Source organism: Oncorhynchus tshawytscha, linkage group LG08 (assembly GCF_018296145.1).
Source record: "Oncorhynchus tshawytscha isolate Ot180627B linkage group LG08, Otsh_v2.0, whole genome shotgun sequence".
Classification (NCBI taxonomy): domain Eukaryota; kingdom Metazoa; phylum Chordata; class Actinopteri; order Salmoniformes; family Salmonidae; genus Oncorhynchus; species Oncorhynchus tshawytscha.
The window spans coordinates 4,127,521-4,146,138 of NC_056436.1; the positions used below are offsets into that span (position 1 = coordinate 4,127,521).

Genomic DNA, 18,618 nt, shown 5'->3' on the forward strand with positions numbered 1-18,618 from the left:
AGGCTACCCCTGTGTCTCTCTGTCCTCTAGGCTACCCTGTCTCTAGGCTACCCCTGTGGCTAGGCTACCCCTGTGTTTCTCTCTCTGTCCTCTCTAGGCTACCCCTGTGTTTCTCTCTCTGTCCTCTCTAGGCTACCCCTGTCTCTCTCTCTTTCCTCTCTAGGCTACCCCTGTGTCTCTCTGTCCTCTTTAGGCTACCCCTGTGTATCTCTGTCCACTCTAGGCTACCCCTGTGTTTCTCTCTCTGTCCTCTCTAGGCTACCCCTGTGTCTCTCTGTCCTCTCTAGGCTACCCCTGTTTCTCTCTGTCTACTCTAGGCTACACCTGTGTTTCTCTCTCTGTCCTCTCTAGGCTACCCCTGTGTCTCTCTGTCCTCTCTAGGCTACCCCTGTGTCTCTCTGTCCACTCTAGGCTACCCCTGTGTTCTCTGTCTAGGCTCTAGGCTACCCCTGTGTCTCTCTGTCCACTCTAGGCTACCCCTGTGTCTTTCTGTCACTCTAGGCTACCCCTGTGTTTCTCTCTCTGTCCTCTCTAGGCTACCCCTGTGTCTCTCTGTCCTCTCTAGGCTACCCTGTGTCTCTCTGTCCACTCTGGGCTACCCCTGTGTTTCTCTGTCTACTCTAGGCTACCCCTGTGTCTCTCTGTCCACTCTAGGCTACCCCTGTGTCTCTCTGTCCACTCTAGGCTACCCCTGTGTTTCTCTGTCTACTCTAGGCTACCCCTGTGTCTCTCTGTCCACTCTAGGCTACCCCTGTGTTTCTCTGTCTACTCTAGGCTGTCCTATGTTTTACAAGGTCAAATCAAATCAAATGTTATTGGTCACATACACATGGTTAGCAGATGTTAATGTGAGTGTAGCGAAATGCTTGTGCTTCTAGTTCCGACCATGCAGTAATAACCAACAAGTAATCTAACAATTCCCCCAACAACTACCTAATACACACAAATCTAAAGGGGTGAATGAGAATATGTACATGTAAGTATATGGATGAGCGATGGCCGAGCAGCATGGGCAAGGTGCAGTAGATGGTATAGAGTATATACATGTGATATGAGTAATGTAAGATATGTAAACATTATTAAAGTGGTATTGTTTAAAGTGACTAGTGATCCCTTTTTGAGTGTCCAGTGATTAGGTCTCAGTGTAGGCAGCAGCCTCTCTGAGTTAGTGATTGGGTCTCAATGTAGGCAGCAGCCTCTCTGAGTTAGTGATTGGGTCTCAGTGTAGGCAGCAGCCTCTCTGAGTTAGTGATTGGGTCTCAGTGTAGGCAGCAGCCTCTCTGAGTTAGTGATTGGGTCTCAGTGTAGGCAGCAGCCTCTCTGAGTTAGTGATTGGGTCTCAGTGTAGGCAGCAGCCTCTCTGAGTTAGTGATTGGGTCTCAGTGTAGGCAGCAGCCTCTCTGAGTTAGTGATTGGGTCTCAGTGTAGGCAGCAGCCTCTCTGAGTTAGTGATTGGGTCTCAGTGTAGGCAGCAGCCTCTCTGAGTTAGTGATTGGGTCTCAGTGTAGGCAGCAGCCTCTCTGAGTTAGTGATTGGGTCTCAGTGTAGGCAGCAGCCTCTCTGAGTTAGTGATTGGGTCTCAGTGTAGGCAGCAGCCTCTCTGAGTTAGTGATTGGGTCTCAGTGTAGGCAGCAGCCTCTCTGAGTTAGTGATTGGGTCTCAGTGTAGGCAGCAGCCTCTCTGAGTTAGTGATTGGGTCTCAGTGTAGGCAGCAGCCTCTCTGAGTTAGTGATTGGGTCTCAGTGTAGGCAGCAGCCTCTCTGAGTTAGTGATTGGGTCTCAGTGTAGGCAGCAGCCTCTCTGAGTTAGTGATTGGGTCTCAGTGTAGGCAGCAACCTTGCTGAGTTAGTGATGGCTGTTTAACAGTCTGATGGCCTTGAGAAAGAAGCTGTTTTTCAATCTCTCGGTCCGAGTTTTGCACCTGTACTGACCTCGCCTTCTGGATGGTAGCGGGGTGAACAGGCAGTGGCTCGGGTGGTTGTTGTCCTTGATGATCTTTTTGGCCTTCCTGTGACATCAGGTGCTGTATGTGTCATGGAGGGCAGGTAGTTTGCCCTCGGTGATGCGTTGTGCAGACCGCACCGCCCTCTGGAGAGCCTGGCGGTTGAGGGCGGTGCAGTTGCTGTACCAGGCTGCCCTCGGTGATGCGTTGTGCAGACCGCACCGCCCTCTGGAGAGCCTGACGGTTGAGGGCGGTGCAGTTGCTGTACCAGGCTGTGACACTGCCCGACAGTGCATCTGTAAAAGTTTGTCAGGGTTTTGGGTGACAAGCCAAGTTTCTTCAGCCTCCTGAGGTTGCAGAGGTGCTGTTGCACCTTCTTCACCACACTGTCTCAGTTTGTCTGTGATGTGTACACCCAGAAACTTAAAACGTTCCACCTTCTCCACTGCGGTCCCATCGAGGTGCTCCCTCTGCTGTTTCCTGAAGTCCACAATCATCTTCTTTGTTTTGTTGACATTGAGTGCAAGGTTGTTTTCCTGCCACCACACTCCTAGTGCCCTCACCTCCTCCCTGTAGGCTGTCTTGTCGTTGTTGGTGATCAGGCCCACTACTGTTGTGTCGTCTGCAAACTTGATGATTGAGTTGGAGGCGTGCATGGCCAAACAGTCGCGGGTGAACACATAGTACAGGAGAGGGCTGAGCACACACCCTTGTGGGGCCACCAGTGTTGAGGGTCAGCAAAGTGGAGATGTTGTTTCCGACCTTCACCACCTGGGGGCAGCCCATCAGAAAGTCCAGGACCCAGTTTCACAGGGCGGGGTTGAGACCCAGGGCCTCCAGCTTGATGATGAGCTTGGAGGTTACTATGGTGTTGAATGCAGAGTCAATGAACAGCATTCTTACATACAGTGGGGCAAAAACGTATTGAGTCAGCCACCAATTGTGCAAGTTCTCCCACTTAAAAAGATGAGAGAGGCCTGTAATTTTCATCATAGGTACACTTCAACTATTTTTAATGAATTTATTTGCAAATTACGGTGGAAAATAAGTATTTATATGGACCTTTTGGGGCGGTATGCAAACTGAAGTGGGTCTAGGGTGGCCGGTATGGTGGCGGTGATATGATCAAAGCACCTCATGATGACAGAAGTAACGATAGTAATTTAGTTCAGTTATCTTTGTTTTCTTGGGTATGGGAAAAATGGTAGCCATCTTGAAGCAAGTGGGGACAACAGACTGGAATAGGGAGAGAGATTGAATATGTCCGTAAACACACCAGCCAGCTGGTCTGCGCATGCCCTGAGGACACGGCTAGGGATGCTGTCTGGATCAGCAGCCTTCCGAGGGTTAACACGTTTAAATGGCCACGGAGAAGGAGAGGAGGGGGGCCGTAATCCTTGTTAGCGTGACGGTGGCACTGTATTATCCTCAAAACGTGCAAAGAAGGTGTTTAGTTTGTCTGGAAGCGTGACTTTGGTGTCTGTGACGTGGCTGTTTTTGTTTTTGTAGTTCGTGATTTCCTGTATACCCTGCCACATACGTCTCGTGTCCACCTTGTCCCTGTACTGACATTTCGCTTGTTTGATTGCCTTGCGGAGGGAATAACTATACTGTTTATATTTAGCTATATTTCCAGACCTCTTTCCATGGTTAAATGCGGTGGATCGCATTTTCAGTTTTGTGCGAATGCCGCCATCCATCCACGGTTTCTGGTTAGGGTAGGTTTCAATAGTCACAGTGGGTACAACATCTCCAATGCAATACCTTATAAACTCACTCACCGTCAGTCAGCGTATAGGTCAATGTTGTTCTCTGAGGCTGACCGGAACATATTCCAGTCCGCGTCATCAAAACAATCTTGAAGCATGGATTCCGATTGATCAGACCAGTGGTGAATGGTTCTCGTCACTGGTACATCCTGTTTGAGGTTCTGCCTATAAGACGGAACGAGCAAGATGGCGACGTGGTCGGATTTGCTGAAGGGAGGGCGGGGGAGGGCTTTGTATGCGTCACAGAAGTTAGAGTAGCAGTGATCGAGAGTATTAGCCCTGCGAGTCTTGCAATCAATATGCTGATAGAATTTAGGTAGCCTTGTTCTCAAATTTGCTTTGTTAAAATCCCCAGCTACAATAAATGCAGCCTCCAGATATATGGTTTCCAGTTTAGAGTCCAGTGAAGTTCCTTGAGGGCCGTCTTGGTGTTCGCTTGAGGGGGAATGTACACATCTGTGACTATAACTGACGAGAATTCTCTTGGTAGGTAAAATGGCTGGCATTTGATTGTAAGGAAATCTAAGTCGGGTGAGCAGAACGACTTGAGTTCCCGTATGTTGTTATGATTACACCATGAGTTGTTAATCATGAAGCATACACCCCCACCCTTCCTCTTCCCAGTGAGGTGTTTATCTCTGTCAGCGCCATGAATGGAGAAGCCCGGTGGCTGAACCGATTTCGACAACAAATCCCGAGAGAGCCATGTTTCCGTGAAACAGAGAATATTACAATCTCTGATGCCTCTCTGGAAGGCAACCCTTGGCTCTAATTTCGTCTACCTTGTTCTCAGGAGATGGGACATTGGCAAGTAGTATTCTTGAGAGCGATGTGCACGTCTACGGAGCCTGACCAGAAGGCCACTCCCTCTGCCCCTTCTGCGGCGCCTTTGTTTTGCGTCTGCTACTGGGGATTAGATCCTTTTTCCTGGGTGGTGGTTCGAAAAGAGGATCTGCTTTGGGAAAGTCGTATTCCTTATCGTAATGTTGGTCAGTTGACATCACTCTTATATCCAATAGTTCTTCCCGGCTCTATGTAATAAGACTTAAGATTTACTGGGGTAACAGTGTAAGAAATAATACATTAAAAAAACAAAATACTGCATAGTTTCCTAAGAACGCGAAGCAAGGCGACCATCTCTGTCGGTGCCATATTTGATTGTAGGGAGTGGCAGTTTAACTTTGAATAGGATCTCTATCTTTAAGCTGGGTGTTGCCTTCTACACCCTCAGCGTGCTGCGAAGCCAACAGAAGATGAAGAGGGAACTTATTACTGTGTTACAGCAACACTCGTGAACCAATTATACTGCATCTTTCCTTCTTGACAGGTTTTACTAGCAGTGGCTTAGTGTTTGTTCTTGACAGATTTAGATAGCGGTGGTTGAGTGTGTGTTCTTGTGCGTGTGTTGAAAGGAATCTATATTTGTGGCTTGTTGTGCTGAAGGTTGATTATGCAGGAGAGAGAGAGAGGAGCAATGGAGAGAGGGGAGGGATAGAGCTAAGCTAAGCGCTTTGTCCATAAATCATATAGTTGGAATCCAGCCTGCTTGTTCCCTCTTGCACTTGATAATATTATGAAGAGAGGAAAGTAAAGTACATGTCTCCCCATGTACAGCCGGATGATCGTGTAGTCTCCCATTCTGACTGGATGAGGAGGTACAGACTCAAGGAGTCTTACATGACATGTCATCCCCCTGGGGTCACTACACCCCAAATCCTTCCTAAGGAGTTTGGTTGTATATGAGTGTCTTTGACTTTGTTCTTCATAGTTCATCCCCCTTTCCCAGCAGTAATCTATACTGCCCGGCAGACACAGACAAATCAGATATTTATGCTGCTTTCGCAAATCGCCAGCAGCAACTTTTTCAGTACGATTTAGTGATGGCAGCTTGAGGTTTACGATGCAGTGGTATGGTAAAGGAACAGGCTCAAAGCTGAAAGTGTTTTTCCAGGGCTGGGTCTGTGGGCACTGGGCCGAAGGCTGGGTCTGTGGGCACTGGGCCGAAGGCTGGGTCGGTGGGCACTGGGCTGAAGGCTGGGTCTGTGGGCACTGGGCCGAAGGCTGGGTCTGTGGGCACTGGGCCGATGGGCTGAAGGCTGGGTCTGTGGGCACTGGGCCGAAGGCTGGGTCGGTGGGCACTGGGCTGAAGGCTGGGTCGGTGGGCACTTGGCCGAAGGCTGGGTCTGTGGGCACTGGGCCGAAGGCTGGGTCTGTGGGCACTGGGCCGAAGGCTGGGTCGGTGGGCACTGGGCTGAAGGCTGGGTCTGTGGGCACTGGGCTGAAGGCTGGTCTTAGGGCACTGGGCTGAAGGCTGGGTCTTAGGGCACTGGGCTGAAGGCTGGGTATTAGGGCACTGGGCTGAAGGCTGGGTCTTAGGGCACTGGGCTGAAGGCTGGGTCTGAGGGCACTGGGCTGAAGGCTGGGTCTTAGGGCACTGGGCTGAAGGCTGGGTCTTAGGGCACTGGGCTGAAGGCTGGGTCTTAGGGCACTGGGCTGAAGGCTGGGTCTGTGGGCACTGGGCTGAAGGCTGGGTCTGATTAGATCTCAGTTAGGAGGAATTTATTCAAACAGAAATGGCTTCCTAGACGTGCTGAAGCACAGCTACACTGATGTCATTGGGTATTTTCTTTTCACATTTTGGAACAGAAATTAAACAAATGTCTTGACAGCGGAGTCAAATCCATTTATTGTACCTTTATCTCCATCCACGCCCTAGCACCCATGGCTACCATTAAATACTCTCTGCCCAACACGCCCAAATGCTGCTCTACCCCGTTACACGCCAGACAGTCAGTTAGCCAGCCAGCCAGCCAGTCAGTTAGCCAGCCAGACAGTCAGTTTGCCAGCCATCCAGCCAGCCAGTTAGCCAGCCAGCCAGCCAGTTAGCCAGCCAGACAGTCAGTCAGTCAGTTAGTTAGCCAGCCAGACAGTCAGTTCAATAACAGTTGGCTGAACAGAAATAAGACAAATGTCTTGACAGTAGTTACCTGCCTCCCCCAACTGGTACACCCAGTCCAGCCTCCATGCTACCTGCCTCCACCCAGCTGGTACAACCAGTCCAGCCTCCGTGCTACCTGCCTCCCCCAGCTGGAGCACCGAGCCTCCATGCTACCTGCCTCCACCCAGCTGGTACACCCAGTCCAGCCTCCATGCTACCTGCCTCCCCCAGCTGGTGCACCCAGCCTCCGTGCTACCTGCCTCCCCAGCTGGTACACCCAGCCTCCATGCTACCTGCCTCCACCCAGCTGGTACACCCAGCCTCCATGCTACCTGCCTCCACCCAGCTGGTACACCCAGCCTCCATGCTACCTGCCTCCACCCAGCTGGTACACCCAGCCTCCATGCTACCTGCATCCACCCAGCTGGTACACCCAGTCCAGCCTCCATGCTACCTGCCTCCACCCAGCTGGTACACCCAGCCTCCGTGCTACCTGCCTCCACCCAGCTGGTACACCCAGCCTCTGTGCTACCTGCCTCCACCCAGCTGGTACACCCAGCCTCCGTGCTACCTGCCTCCCCCAGCTGGTACACCCAGCCTCTGTGCTACCTACCTCCCCCAGCTGGTACACCCAGTCCAACCTCCATGCTACCTGCCTCCCCCAGCTGGTGCACCCAGCCTCCGTGCTACCTGCCTCCCCAGCTGGTACACCCAGCCTCCATGCTACCTGCCTCCACCAGCTGGTACACCCAGACTCCATGCTACCTGCCTCCCCCAACTTGTGCACCCAACTTCCGTGCTACCTGCCTCCCCCAACTGGTACACCCAGTCCAGCCTCCATGCTACCTGCCTCCACCAGCTGGTGCACCCAGCCTCCATGCTACCTGCCTCCCCCAGCTGGTACACCCAGCCTCCATGCTACCTGCCTCCACCCAGCTGGTACACCCAGCCTCCATGCTACCTGCCTCCACCCAGCTGGTACACCCAGCCTCCATGCTACCTGCCTCCACCCAGCTGGTACACCCAGTCCAGCCTCCATGCTACCTGCCTCCACCCAGCTGGTACACCCAGCCTCCATGCTACCTGCCTCCACCCAGCTGGTACACCCAGCCTCCGTGCTACCTGCCTCCACCCAGCTGGTACACCCAGCCTCCGTGCTACCTGCCTCCCCCAGCTGGTACACCCAGCCTCTGTGCTACCTACCTCCCCCCAGCTGGTACACCCAGTCCAACCTCCATGCTACCTGCCTCCCCAGCTGGTGCACCCAGCCTCCGTGCTACCTGCCTCCCCAGCTGGTACACCCAGCCTCCATGCTACCTGCCTCCACCAGCTGGTACACCCAGACTCCATGCTACCTGCCTCCCCCAACTTGTGCACCCAACTTCCGTGCTACCTGCCTCCCCCAACTGGTACACCCAGTCCAGCCTCCATGCTACCTGCCTCCACCAGCTGGTGCACCCAGCCTCCATGCTACCTGCCTCCCCCAGCTGGTACACCCAGCCTCCGTGCTACCTGCCTCCACCAGCTGGTACACCCAGCCTCCATGCTACCTGCCTCCCCCAACTGGAGCACCCAGCCTCCGTGCTACCTGTCTCCCCAACTGGTGCACCCAGCCTCCGTGCTACCTGCCTATCCCAGCTGATACAACCAGTCCAGCCTCCGTGCTACCTGCCTCCCCCAACTGGTACACCCAGTCCAGCCTCCGTGCTACCTGCCCTCCCCCAACTGGTACACCCAGTCCAGCCTCCGTGCTACCTGCCTCCACCCAGCTGGTGCACCCAGCCTCCATGCTACCTGCCTCCCCCAACTGGTGCACCCAGCCTCCGTGCTACCTGCCTCCCCCCAACTGGTGCACCCAGCCTCTGTGCTACCTGCCTCCCCCAGCTGGTGCATTGCTACTTCCTGAGGCTACCGTCCACCTGGTCTGTTGTGTTGTGTCTCGCCAGGAACATTAGTCAGCCTGTCCAGTACCTATCTTCAATTATTAGACCACATCACTCTTTTGACTTGAACTCCACCTGCACCCTATTACAGTATGCGTTAATGTTCCCTTCACAGATACCAGTTACCATGTTGCCGACAGTTACCGTGTTGCCGACAGTTACCGTGTTGCCGACAGTTACCGTGTTGCCGACAGTTACCATGTTGCCGACAGTTACCGTGTTGCCGACAGTTACCATGTTGCCGACAGTTACCATGTTGCCGACAGTTACCATGTTGCCAACAGTTACCGTGTTGCCGACAGTTACCGTGTTGCCGACAGTTACCATGTTGCCAACAGTTACCATGTTGCTCAAACAGAAAGGGAGGAGGAGGAGTGTAGTTTGAGCCTGGGTGAAGTGAATAACACTTAGGATACGTCCCAAATGGCTCCATATTCCCTGTTTAGTGCCCTACTTTAGACTAGGGCCCATAGGGCTCTACTTTAGACCAGGGCCCATAGGGCTCTACTTTTGACCAGGGATCATAGAGCTCTACTGTTGGCCAGGGATCATAGAGTTCTACTGTTGACCAGGGATCATAGGGCTCTACTGTTGGCCAGGGATCATAGGGCTCTACTGTCGACCAGGGATCATAGGGCTCTACTGTTGACCAGGGATCATAGGGCTCTACTGTTGGCCAGGGATCATAGGGCTCTACTGTGACCAGGGATCATAGGGCTCTACTGTTGACCAGGAATCATAGGGCTCTACTGTTGACCAGGGATCATAGGGCTCTACTGTTGGCCAGGGATCATAGGGCTCTACTGTTGACCAGGGCCCATAGAGCTCTACTGTTGACCAGGGCCCATAGAGCTCTACTGTTGACCAGGGATCATAGAGTTCTACTGTTGACCAGGGCCCATAGGGCTCTACTTTTGACCAGGGATCATAGAGCTCTACTGTTGACCAGGGATCATTGAGCTCTACTGTTGACCAGGGATCATTGAGCTCTACTGTTGACCAGGGATCATTGAGCTCTACTGTTGACCAGCCTTACCCTCCCTCAGCTTCAGGAATGAACTCATCATGGAGGCATAACACTAGCCTAGTGGTTAGAGCATTGGGCCAGTAACCGAAAGGTTGCTGGATTGAATCCCCGAGCTGACAATGTAAACATCTGTTGTTCTGCCCCTGAGCAAGTCAGTTAACCCACTGTTTCCCTGGGCACCGACGACGTGGATGTCGATTAAGGCAGCCCCCCGCACCTCTCTGATTCAGAGGGATAAATGCGCAAGACACATTTCAGTTGAATGCATTCAGTTGTACAACTGACTGGGTATCCCCCCCTTTCCCTCCCCTCTCTTACGCGTTCCAGCTTCAGGCTCTTACTTGTGGAATCATAAAGATGGGACATGTCTGGTATTTAGTCTCAGGCATAACAAGCCTGGCTAAACACCTTGTTATTGATAGAACACAGGTCTGGAGGGAAAGCTCTTACCAACACCACCCTATGACTACCAGCTCTTACCAACACCACCCTCTGAATAGCAGCTCTTACCAACACCACCCTATGACTACCAGCTCTTACCAACACCACCCTCTGAATAGCAGCTCTTACCAACACCACCCTCTGAATAGCAGCTCTTACCAACACCACCCTCTGAATAGCAGCTCTTACCAACACCACCCTCTGAATAGCAGCTCTTACCAACACCACCCTCTGAATAGCAGCTCTTACCAACACCACCCTATGACTACCAGCTCTTACCAACACCACCCTCTGAATAGCAGCTCTTACCAACACCACCCTATGACTACCAGCTCTTACCAACACCACCCTCTGAATAGCAGCTCTTACCAACACCACCCTATGACTACCAGCTCTTACCAACACCACCCTCTGAATAGCAGCTCTTACCAACACCACCCTATGACTACCAGCTCTTACCAACACCACCCTTTGAATAGCAGCTCTTACCAACACCACCCTATGACTACCAGCTCTTACCAACACCACCCTTTGAATAGCAGCTCTTACCAACACCACCCTATGACTACCAGCTCTTACCAACACCACCCTATGACTACCAGCTCTTACCAACACCACCCTCTGAATAGCAGCTCTTACCAACACCACCCTCTGAATAGCAGCTCTTACCAACACCACCCTCTGAATAGCAGCTCTTACCAACACCACCCTCTGAATAGCAGCTCTTAAAACATGGGACACCCTATGACTACCAGCTCTTACCAACACCACCCTATGACTACCAGCTCTTACCAACACCACCCTCTGAATAGCAGCTCTTACCAACACCACCCTCTGAATAGCAGCTCTTACCAACACCACCCTCTGAATAGCAGCTCTTACCAACACCACCCTCTGAATAGCAGCTCTTACCAACACCACCCTCTGAATAGCAGCTCTTACCAACACCACCCTTTGAATAGCAGCTCTTACCAACACCACCCTCTGAATAGCAGCTCTTACCAACACCACCCTCTGAATAGCAGCTCTTACCAACACCACCCTATGACTACCAGCTCTTACCAACACCACCCTCTGAATAGCAGCTCTTACCAACACCACCCTTTGAATAGCAGCTCTTACCAACACCACCCTCTGAATAGCAGCTCTTACCAACACCACCCTTTGAATAGCAGCTCTTACCAACACCACCCTCTGAATAGCAGCTCTTACCAACACCACCCTATGACTACCAGCTCTTACCAACACCACCCTCTGAATAGCAGCTCTTACCAACACCACCCTTTGAATAGCAGCTCTTACCAACACCACCCTCTGAATAGCAGCTCTTACCAACACCACCCTTTGAATAGCAGCTCTTACCAACACCACCCTCTGAATAGCAGCTCTTACCAACACCACCCTCTGAATACCAGCACCAACTTGTGTGGGCTACAGGGAATTTCCCTTTGGTGCAGATCTAGGATTAGCTTCCCTTCCCCCTAACCCCACCTATCCTCCAGATGTCATCCAGTGATTTTTGAACTTTTTCCTCAAGTATAAATAGAGTCAAGTACACACACTAAAGGGTAAACAAATATGTTTTTAACATCACATTAGACAACTGCACACTTCAAGGAGATTGGACATTCAAGGAGATTGGACATTCAAGGAGATTGGACATTGAAGGAGATGGGACATTGAAGGAGATGGGACATTGTAAGGAGATGGGACATTGTAAGGAGATGGGACATTCAAGGAGATTGGACATTTAAGGAGGTTGGACATTCAAGCAGATTGGACATTGAAGGAGATGGGACATTCAAGGAGATGGGACATTCAAGGAGATTGGACATTCAAGGAGGTTGGACATTCAAGCAGATTGGACATTGAAGGAGATGGGACATTCAAGGAGATTGGACATTCAAGGAGGTTGGACATTCAAGGAGATTGGACATTCAAGGAGATGGGACATTGTAAGGAGATTGGACATTCAAGGAGATGGGTCATTCAAGGAGATTGGACATTCAAGGAGGTTGGACATTCAAGGAGATTGGACATTCAAGGAGATTGGACATTGAAGGAGATGGGACTTTCAAGGAGATTGGACATTGAAGGAGATGGGATATTCAAGGAGGTTGGACATTCAAGGAGATTGGACATTGAAGGAGATGGGACATTCAAGGAGATGGAACATTCAAGGAGGTTGGACATTCAAGGAGGTTGGACATTCAAGGAGGTTGGACATTCAAGAAGATTGGACATTGAAGAAGATTGGACATTGAAGGAGATGGGACATTCAAGAAGATTGGACATTGAAGGAGATTGGACATTGAAGGAGATGGGACATTCAAGGAGATGGGACATTCAAGGAGATGGGACATTCAAGGAGGTTGGACATTCAAGGAGATGGGACATTCAAAGAGATTGGACATTGAAGGAGATGGGACATTCAAGGAGATTGGACATTGAAGGAGTTGGACTGATGGTCAGATGTGATGTCATCACAATGCTTGCGTGAACAATAAAGGAGCCCCCCACTTGTGCCATGTCATGTTATACCTGGTCCACCTACTGAGATGTGCCTTTTGTTAAGTAAATCAAGTGATGAATGAGGTGAAAATGAATGGATTTGTATGAATTTGTAGGGTCCCGTCATATAGTTGCAGACCAATACCCAATTACCCACTTAATTAGTTAGGTCTGTTCAGAGGCATTAAGGGGGTAGGATGTTGGGTGGGGGGTGTATAAACTACATCTTATGTTTCTGTGCAATAGTTATTGTTAAAACTTAAATACGAATAAATATTTTTTAAATTCAAAAAGGTGAAAAGGAGACTGGAAGAGGACCTGACCCAGGATCAGCGCGGAGGGGCAACTTCACCCTACACCTCCTGTACATCAGCGGAGGCTGGTGGGAAGAGCTATAGGAGGACAGGCTCAATGTAATGGCTGGAACGGAATTAACGGAACGGAGTCAAACGTGTGGTTTCCGTTTCGTTTGACACAAGTTCCATTTATTCCATTCCAGGTTTTACAACTAGCCCGTCCTCCTATAGCTCCTCCCACCAGCCTCCTCTGCTGTACATACTGCAGGAAGCCAAACGCTCTTGTAGGGACTGTGTACCAAATGGTACCCTATTCCTTTTATAGGGCACTACTTTTGACCAGGACCCATAGAGCTGTGATTGAAAGTAGTGCACTACGTAGGGAATAGAGTGTCATTTGGCGTGAACTTTCACTGCCTGCAGCCTGCCTGTGTACTGATGTAGGTGAAAGGCTTCATCGTGTAATTATCTCTGTAATCTCTCTCTCCCGGTTAAGTGGGCGAACTTGCCCCCAAATGCTGATCCAGGGTCATTTTAGCTTAAGGTTAGGGTTGATGAAGCTGATCCTAGGTCTGTACCTAGGGGAAAGTTCAGCCTTGGAGCTCTGAGCCCACTGATTGTAGCCCGGTCCCAGGTCTGTTTATGCTGTTTTGCCAACTTCCAGGATGTTGTCATGCCGAACGTGTATTGGCAAGACAGAACAGATCTGGGACCAGATAACTGATGAATTAGCTCTAATCTTTATCCTTTCTTTAAACCATGAATAACCTCTGATGTCTCCTTTAATCCGTGTTACAGGACTGACGGAGGGAATAACTGTGTGGGACCAGACAAGTCCTACAGCTCCTGTAATATCCAGGTAAACAACATGCTAATTCCCCAAATCCCCAAAAACGTTCTCTCACAGACTATTCATCTTGGTGGAATTCTCTCTCAGTCTATTACTGTTGGTGTAACTCTCTCTCAGTCTATTACTGTTGGTGTAGCTCTCTCTCAGTCTATTACTGTTGGTGTAGCTCTCTCTCAGTCTATTACTGTTGGTGTAGCTCTCTCTCAGTCTATTACTGTTGGTGTAGCTCTCTCTCAGTCTATTACTGTTGGTGTAGCTCTCTCTCTCTCAGTCTATTACTGTTGGTGTAGCTCTCTCTCTCTCTGTCTATTACTGTTGGTGTAGCTCTCTCTCAGTCTATTACTGTTGGTGTAACTCTCTCTCAGTCTATTACTGTTGGTGTAGCTCTCTCTCAGTCTATTACTGTTGGTGTAACTCTCTCTCAGTCTATTACTGTTGGTGTAGCTCTCTCTCAGTCTATTACTGTTGGTGTAGCTCTCTCTCAGTCTATTACTGTTGGTGTAGCTCTCTCTCAGTCTATTACTGTTGGTGTAGCTCTCTCTCAGTCTATTACTGTTGGTGTAGCTCTCTCTCAGTCTATTACTGTTGGTGTAGCTCTCTCTCAGTCTATTACTGTTGGTGTAACTCTCTCTCAGTCTATTACTGTTGGTGTAACTCTATCTCAGTCTATTACTGTTGGTGTAGCTCTCTCTCAGTCTATTACTGTTGGTGTAGCTCTCTCTCTCTCTGTCTATTACTGTTGGTGTAGTTCTCTCTCTGTCTATTACTGTTGGTGTAACTCTCTCTCAGTCTATTACTGTTGGTGTGACTCTCTCTCAGTCTATTACTGTTGGTGTAGCTCTCTCTCAGTCTATTACTGTTGGTGTAGCTCTCTCTCAGTCTATTACTGTTGGTGTAGCTCTCTCTCAGTCTATTACTGTTGGTGTGTAGTCTATTACTCTCTCTCAGTCTATTACTGTTGGTGTATATTAACTCTCTCAGTATATTACAGTCTATTACTGTTGGTTTAACTCTCTCTCAGTCTATTACTGTTGGTGTAGCTCTCTCTCAGTCTATTACTGTTGGTGTAGCTCTCTCTCAGTCTATTACTGTTGGTGTAGCTCTCTCTCAGTCTATTACTGTTGGTGGTCAGTCTATTACTGTTGGTGTAACTCTCTCTCAGTCTATTACTGTTGGTGTAGCTCTCTCTCAGTATATTACTGTTGGTATAACTCTCTCAGTCTATTACTGTTGGTGTAGCTCTCTCTCAGTCTATTACTGTTGGTGTAGCTCTCTCTCAGTCTATTACTGTTGGTGTAGCTCTCTCTCAGTCTATTACTGTTGGTGTAACTCTCTCTCAGTCTATTACTGTTGGTGTTCTATTACTGTTGGTGTAGCTCTCTCTCAGTCTATTACTGTTGGTGTAGCTCTCTCTCAGTCTATTACTGTTGGTGTAGCTCTCTCTCAGTCTATTACTGTTGGTGTAACTCTCTCTCAGTCTATTACTGTTGGTGTGGTCAGTCTATTACTGTTGGTGTAGCTCTCTCTCAGTCTATTACTGTTGGTGTAGCTCTCTCTCAGTCTATTACTGTTGGTGTGTCAGTCTATTACTGTTGGTGTAGCTCTCTCTCAGTCTATTACTGTTGGTGTCAGTCTATTACTCTCTCAGTCTATTACTGTTGGTGTAGCTCTCTCTCAGTATATTACTGTTGGTGTAACTCTCTCAGTCTATTACTGTTGGTGTAGCTCTCTCTCAGTCTATTACTGTTGGTGTAGCTCTCTCTCAGTATATTACTGTTGGTGTAACTCTCTCAGTCTATTACTGTTGGTGTAGCTCTCTCTCAGTCTATTACTGTTGGTGTAGCTCTCTCTCAGTATATTACTGTTGGTGTAACTCTCTCAGTCTATTACTGTTGGTGTAACTCTCTCAGTCTATTACTGTTGGTGTAACTCTCTCAGTCTATTACTGTTGGTGTAGCTCTCTCTGTCTATTACTGTTGGTGTAGCTCTCTCTGTCTATTACTGTTGGTGTAACAGAGAATTCAATAAATCTATTAAAAAAAATATATGAATAAAGACCTGCTAAAGTTCAACATTCTGCATTTTGACACATCCCTCTGTCAACCCTGTTACTGTCGACCCTGTTACTGTCAACCCTGTTACGGTCAACCCTGTCACTGTCAACCCTGTTACTGTCAACCCTGTTAGGGTCAACCCTGTTACTGTCAATCCTGTTACGGTCAACCATGTTACTGTCAACCCTGTTACTGTCAACCCTGTTACTGTCAACCCTGTTACGGTCAACCCTGTTATTGTCAACCCTGTTACTGTCAACCCTGTTACGGTCAACCCTGTTACGGTCAATCCTGTTACGGGCAACCCTGTTACTGTCAACCCTGTTACGGTCAACCCTGTTACGGTCAACCCTGTTACAGTCAACCAACCCTGTTACTGTCAACCCTGTTACTGTCAACCCTGTTACGGTCAACCCTGTTACTGTCAACCCCTGTTACGGTCAACCCTGTTACGGTCAACCCTGTTACGGTCAACTCTGTTACGGTCAACTCTGTTATTTTATTTGTCACTAATTAGTTACTTACTATAACACTTTTTTTGTTTAACCTCTTGAGATGGGAAAACTTTTTTTTACATTAAGTTGAACATGTCCTCTTTATGACAAAATATTCAAATTAGGTGACCAGGTTACACTTCTTCAAAGGCACCGAATTGGCAGAACGACTCAGTTGTTAATCTTTGGGAATAAACCATTTATTTTATGTTCAGTTCATATCACTGACAGGAAAGAGCCAACAGGATGTTATACAGTAATATACTCTCTGTTGGCCTATGCCCTGACTTCTAATTACCCCTCTAATTACCCCTTACCCCATTACCTCTCCCTGTGTATCACCCAGGACTGCCCAGAGGGATCTCGGGACTTCAGAGAGGAGCAGTGTTCTCAGTTTGATGGATCTGACTTCCAGGGAAAACGATACAAATGGCTCCCATACTATGGAGGTGAGTCAGAAGGGCCTGAGGGCCGGGGCTATACAGCTCCCATACTATGGAGGTGAGTCAGAAAAAGACTGTATAACGGGTTAAGACTGTATAACGTTTCCCATACGTTTGGTTAAGACTGAGTAACGTTTGGTTAAGAATAACGACTGTATAACGTTTGGTTAAGACTGTATAACGTTTGGTAAAGACTAAGCGTTTGGTAAAGACTGTATAACGTTTGGTTAACGACTGTATAACGTTTGGTAACGACTGTATAACGTTTGGTAAAGACTGTATAACGTTTGGTTAAGACTGTATAACGTTTGGTAATAACGTTTGGTAAAGACTGTATAACGTTTGGTAAAGACTGTATAACGTTTGGTAATAACTGTATAACGTTTGGTAACGACTGTATAACGTTTGGTAAAGACTGTATAACGTTTGGTAACGACTGTATAACGTTTGGTAAAGACTGTATAACGTTTGGTAAAGACTGTATAACAGTTTGGTAAAGACTGTATAACGTTTGGTTAAGACTGTATAACGTTTGGTAAAGACTATATAATAATAACAGCAATGTTCAGCAGACCACTGGAATATATTACTGGTAATGTTATGCAAATTACAGGTGAAGAAGGGTGAACTAAAGGTGTGTTTGTGTTTCCCACCAGCCGACAACCTGTGTGAGCTGAACTGTATGCCCAGAGGAGAGAACTTCTTCTACCGCCACAGGACAGCTGTGGCCGACGGCACGCCCTGCCACCCCGGGAGGAAGGATGTCTGTGTTGATGGAGTCTGTAAGGTAGGTGTGTGTGCGTGTGTGTGTGTGTGCTTGTGTGTGTGTGTGTGTTCGTGTGTGTGTGTGCGTGTGTGTGTGTGTGTGTTTGTGTGTGTGTGTGAGCGTTTTTGTTTGTGTGTGTGTGTGTTCGTATGTGTGTGTTCGTGTGTGTGTGTGTGTTCATGTGTGTTCGTGTGTGTTTGTGTGTTTGTGTGTTTGTGTGTGTGTGTGTGTGTTCGTGTGTGTGTGTGTGTGTGTGTTAGTGTGTGTGTGTTTGTGTGTGTGTGTGTGTGTTCGTGTGTGTGTGTGTGTGTGTGTGTGTGAGAGAGGTAGGATTACATTTGAGGCTTAATAACAGAAGGGCATTGTGATTATCAAGGGGGGGGTTGGATGGAATTTATCAACACTTTCACTCAATTCATCAATTTCACTCTGACCTCAACATGTTGATGAGGCCTGGTTTAAACCTACAGGAGGGTATCTCTCCAGGAACAGGGTCGGAGAGGCCTGCTCTAATCCATGCCCCCATCTCCCTCCCTATCCCCCTCCCCCTGTAGCGTCTGGGCTGTGACAACATGCTGGAATCCCCCCAGCAGGAGGACCCATGTCTGCAGTGTGGGGGCAACGGACAGTCCTGCTACCCCGTCAGGAGCACCTTCAGCATGACCAACCTGCCCAAAGGTACAGTTCTCTTACCTCTTCACCAGGATCCGTGGATAGAGCTCCCGTTACAGCCCACTCTCTGTACATCAGTGTGTTAACATAGCATCTCTCCATGGTATCGACTCTTCATGTCCACTGATGTGTTTTATGTCTCCTGTTCTCCTCCCTCCCAGGCTATAACCAGGTGTTTTATCTCTCCTGCTCTCTTCCCTCCCAGGCTATAACCAGGTGTTTTATCTCTCCTATTCTCTTCCCTCCCAGGCTATAACCAGGTGTTTTATGTCTCCTGTTCTCTTCCCTCCCAGGCTATAACCAGGTGTTTTATCTCTCCTATTCTCCTCCCTCCCAGGCTATAACCAGGTGTTTTATCTCTCCTGTTCTCCTCCCTCCCAGGCTATAACCAGGTGTTTTATCTCTCCTGTTCTCTTCCCTCCCAGGCTATAACCAGGTGTTTTATCTCTCCTATTCTCCTCCCTCCCAGGCT

At 48.9% G+C, this 18,618-nt stretch overlaps 1 protein-coding gene across 1 annotated transcript in view; it reads left to right on the forward strand.

The window, feature by feature from the left end:
• The window catches only part of LOC112255830 (papilin-like), a 79,153-nt gene that overhangs the window by 35,086 nt on the left and 25,449 nt on the right, over window positions 1-18,618 (forward strand). The window contains 4 exon segments of the mRNA XM_042325094.1: window positions 13,666-13,726; window positions 16,612-16,714; window positions 17,365-17,495; window positions 18,029-18,152. Coding sequence (XP_042181028.1) covers window positions 13,666-13,726; window positions 16,612-16,714; window positions 17,365-17,495; window positions 18,029-18,152 — 419 coding nt within the window.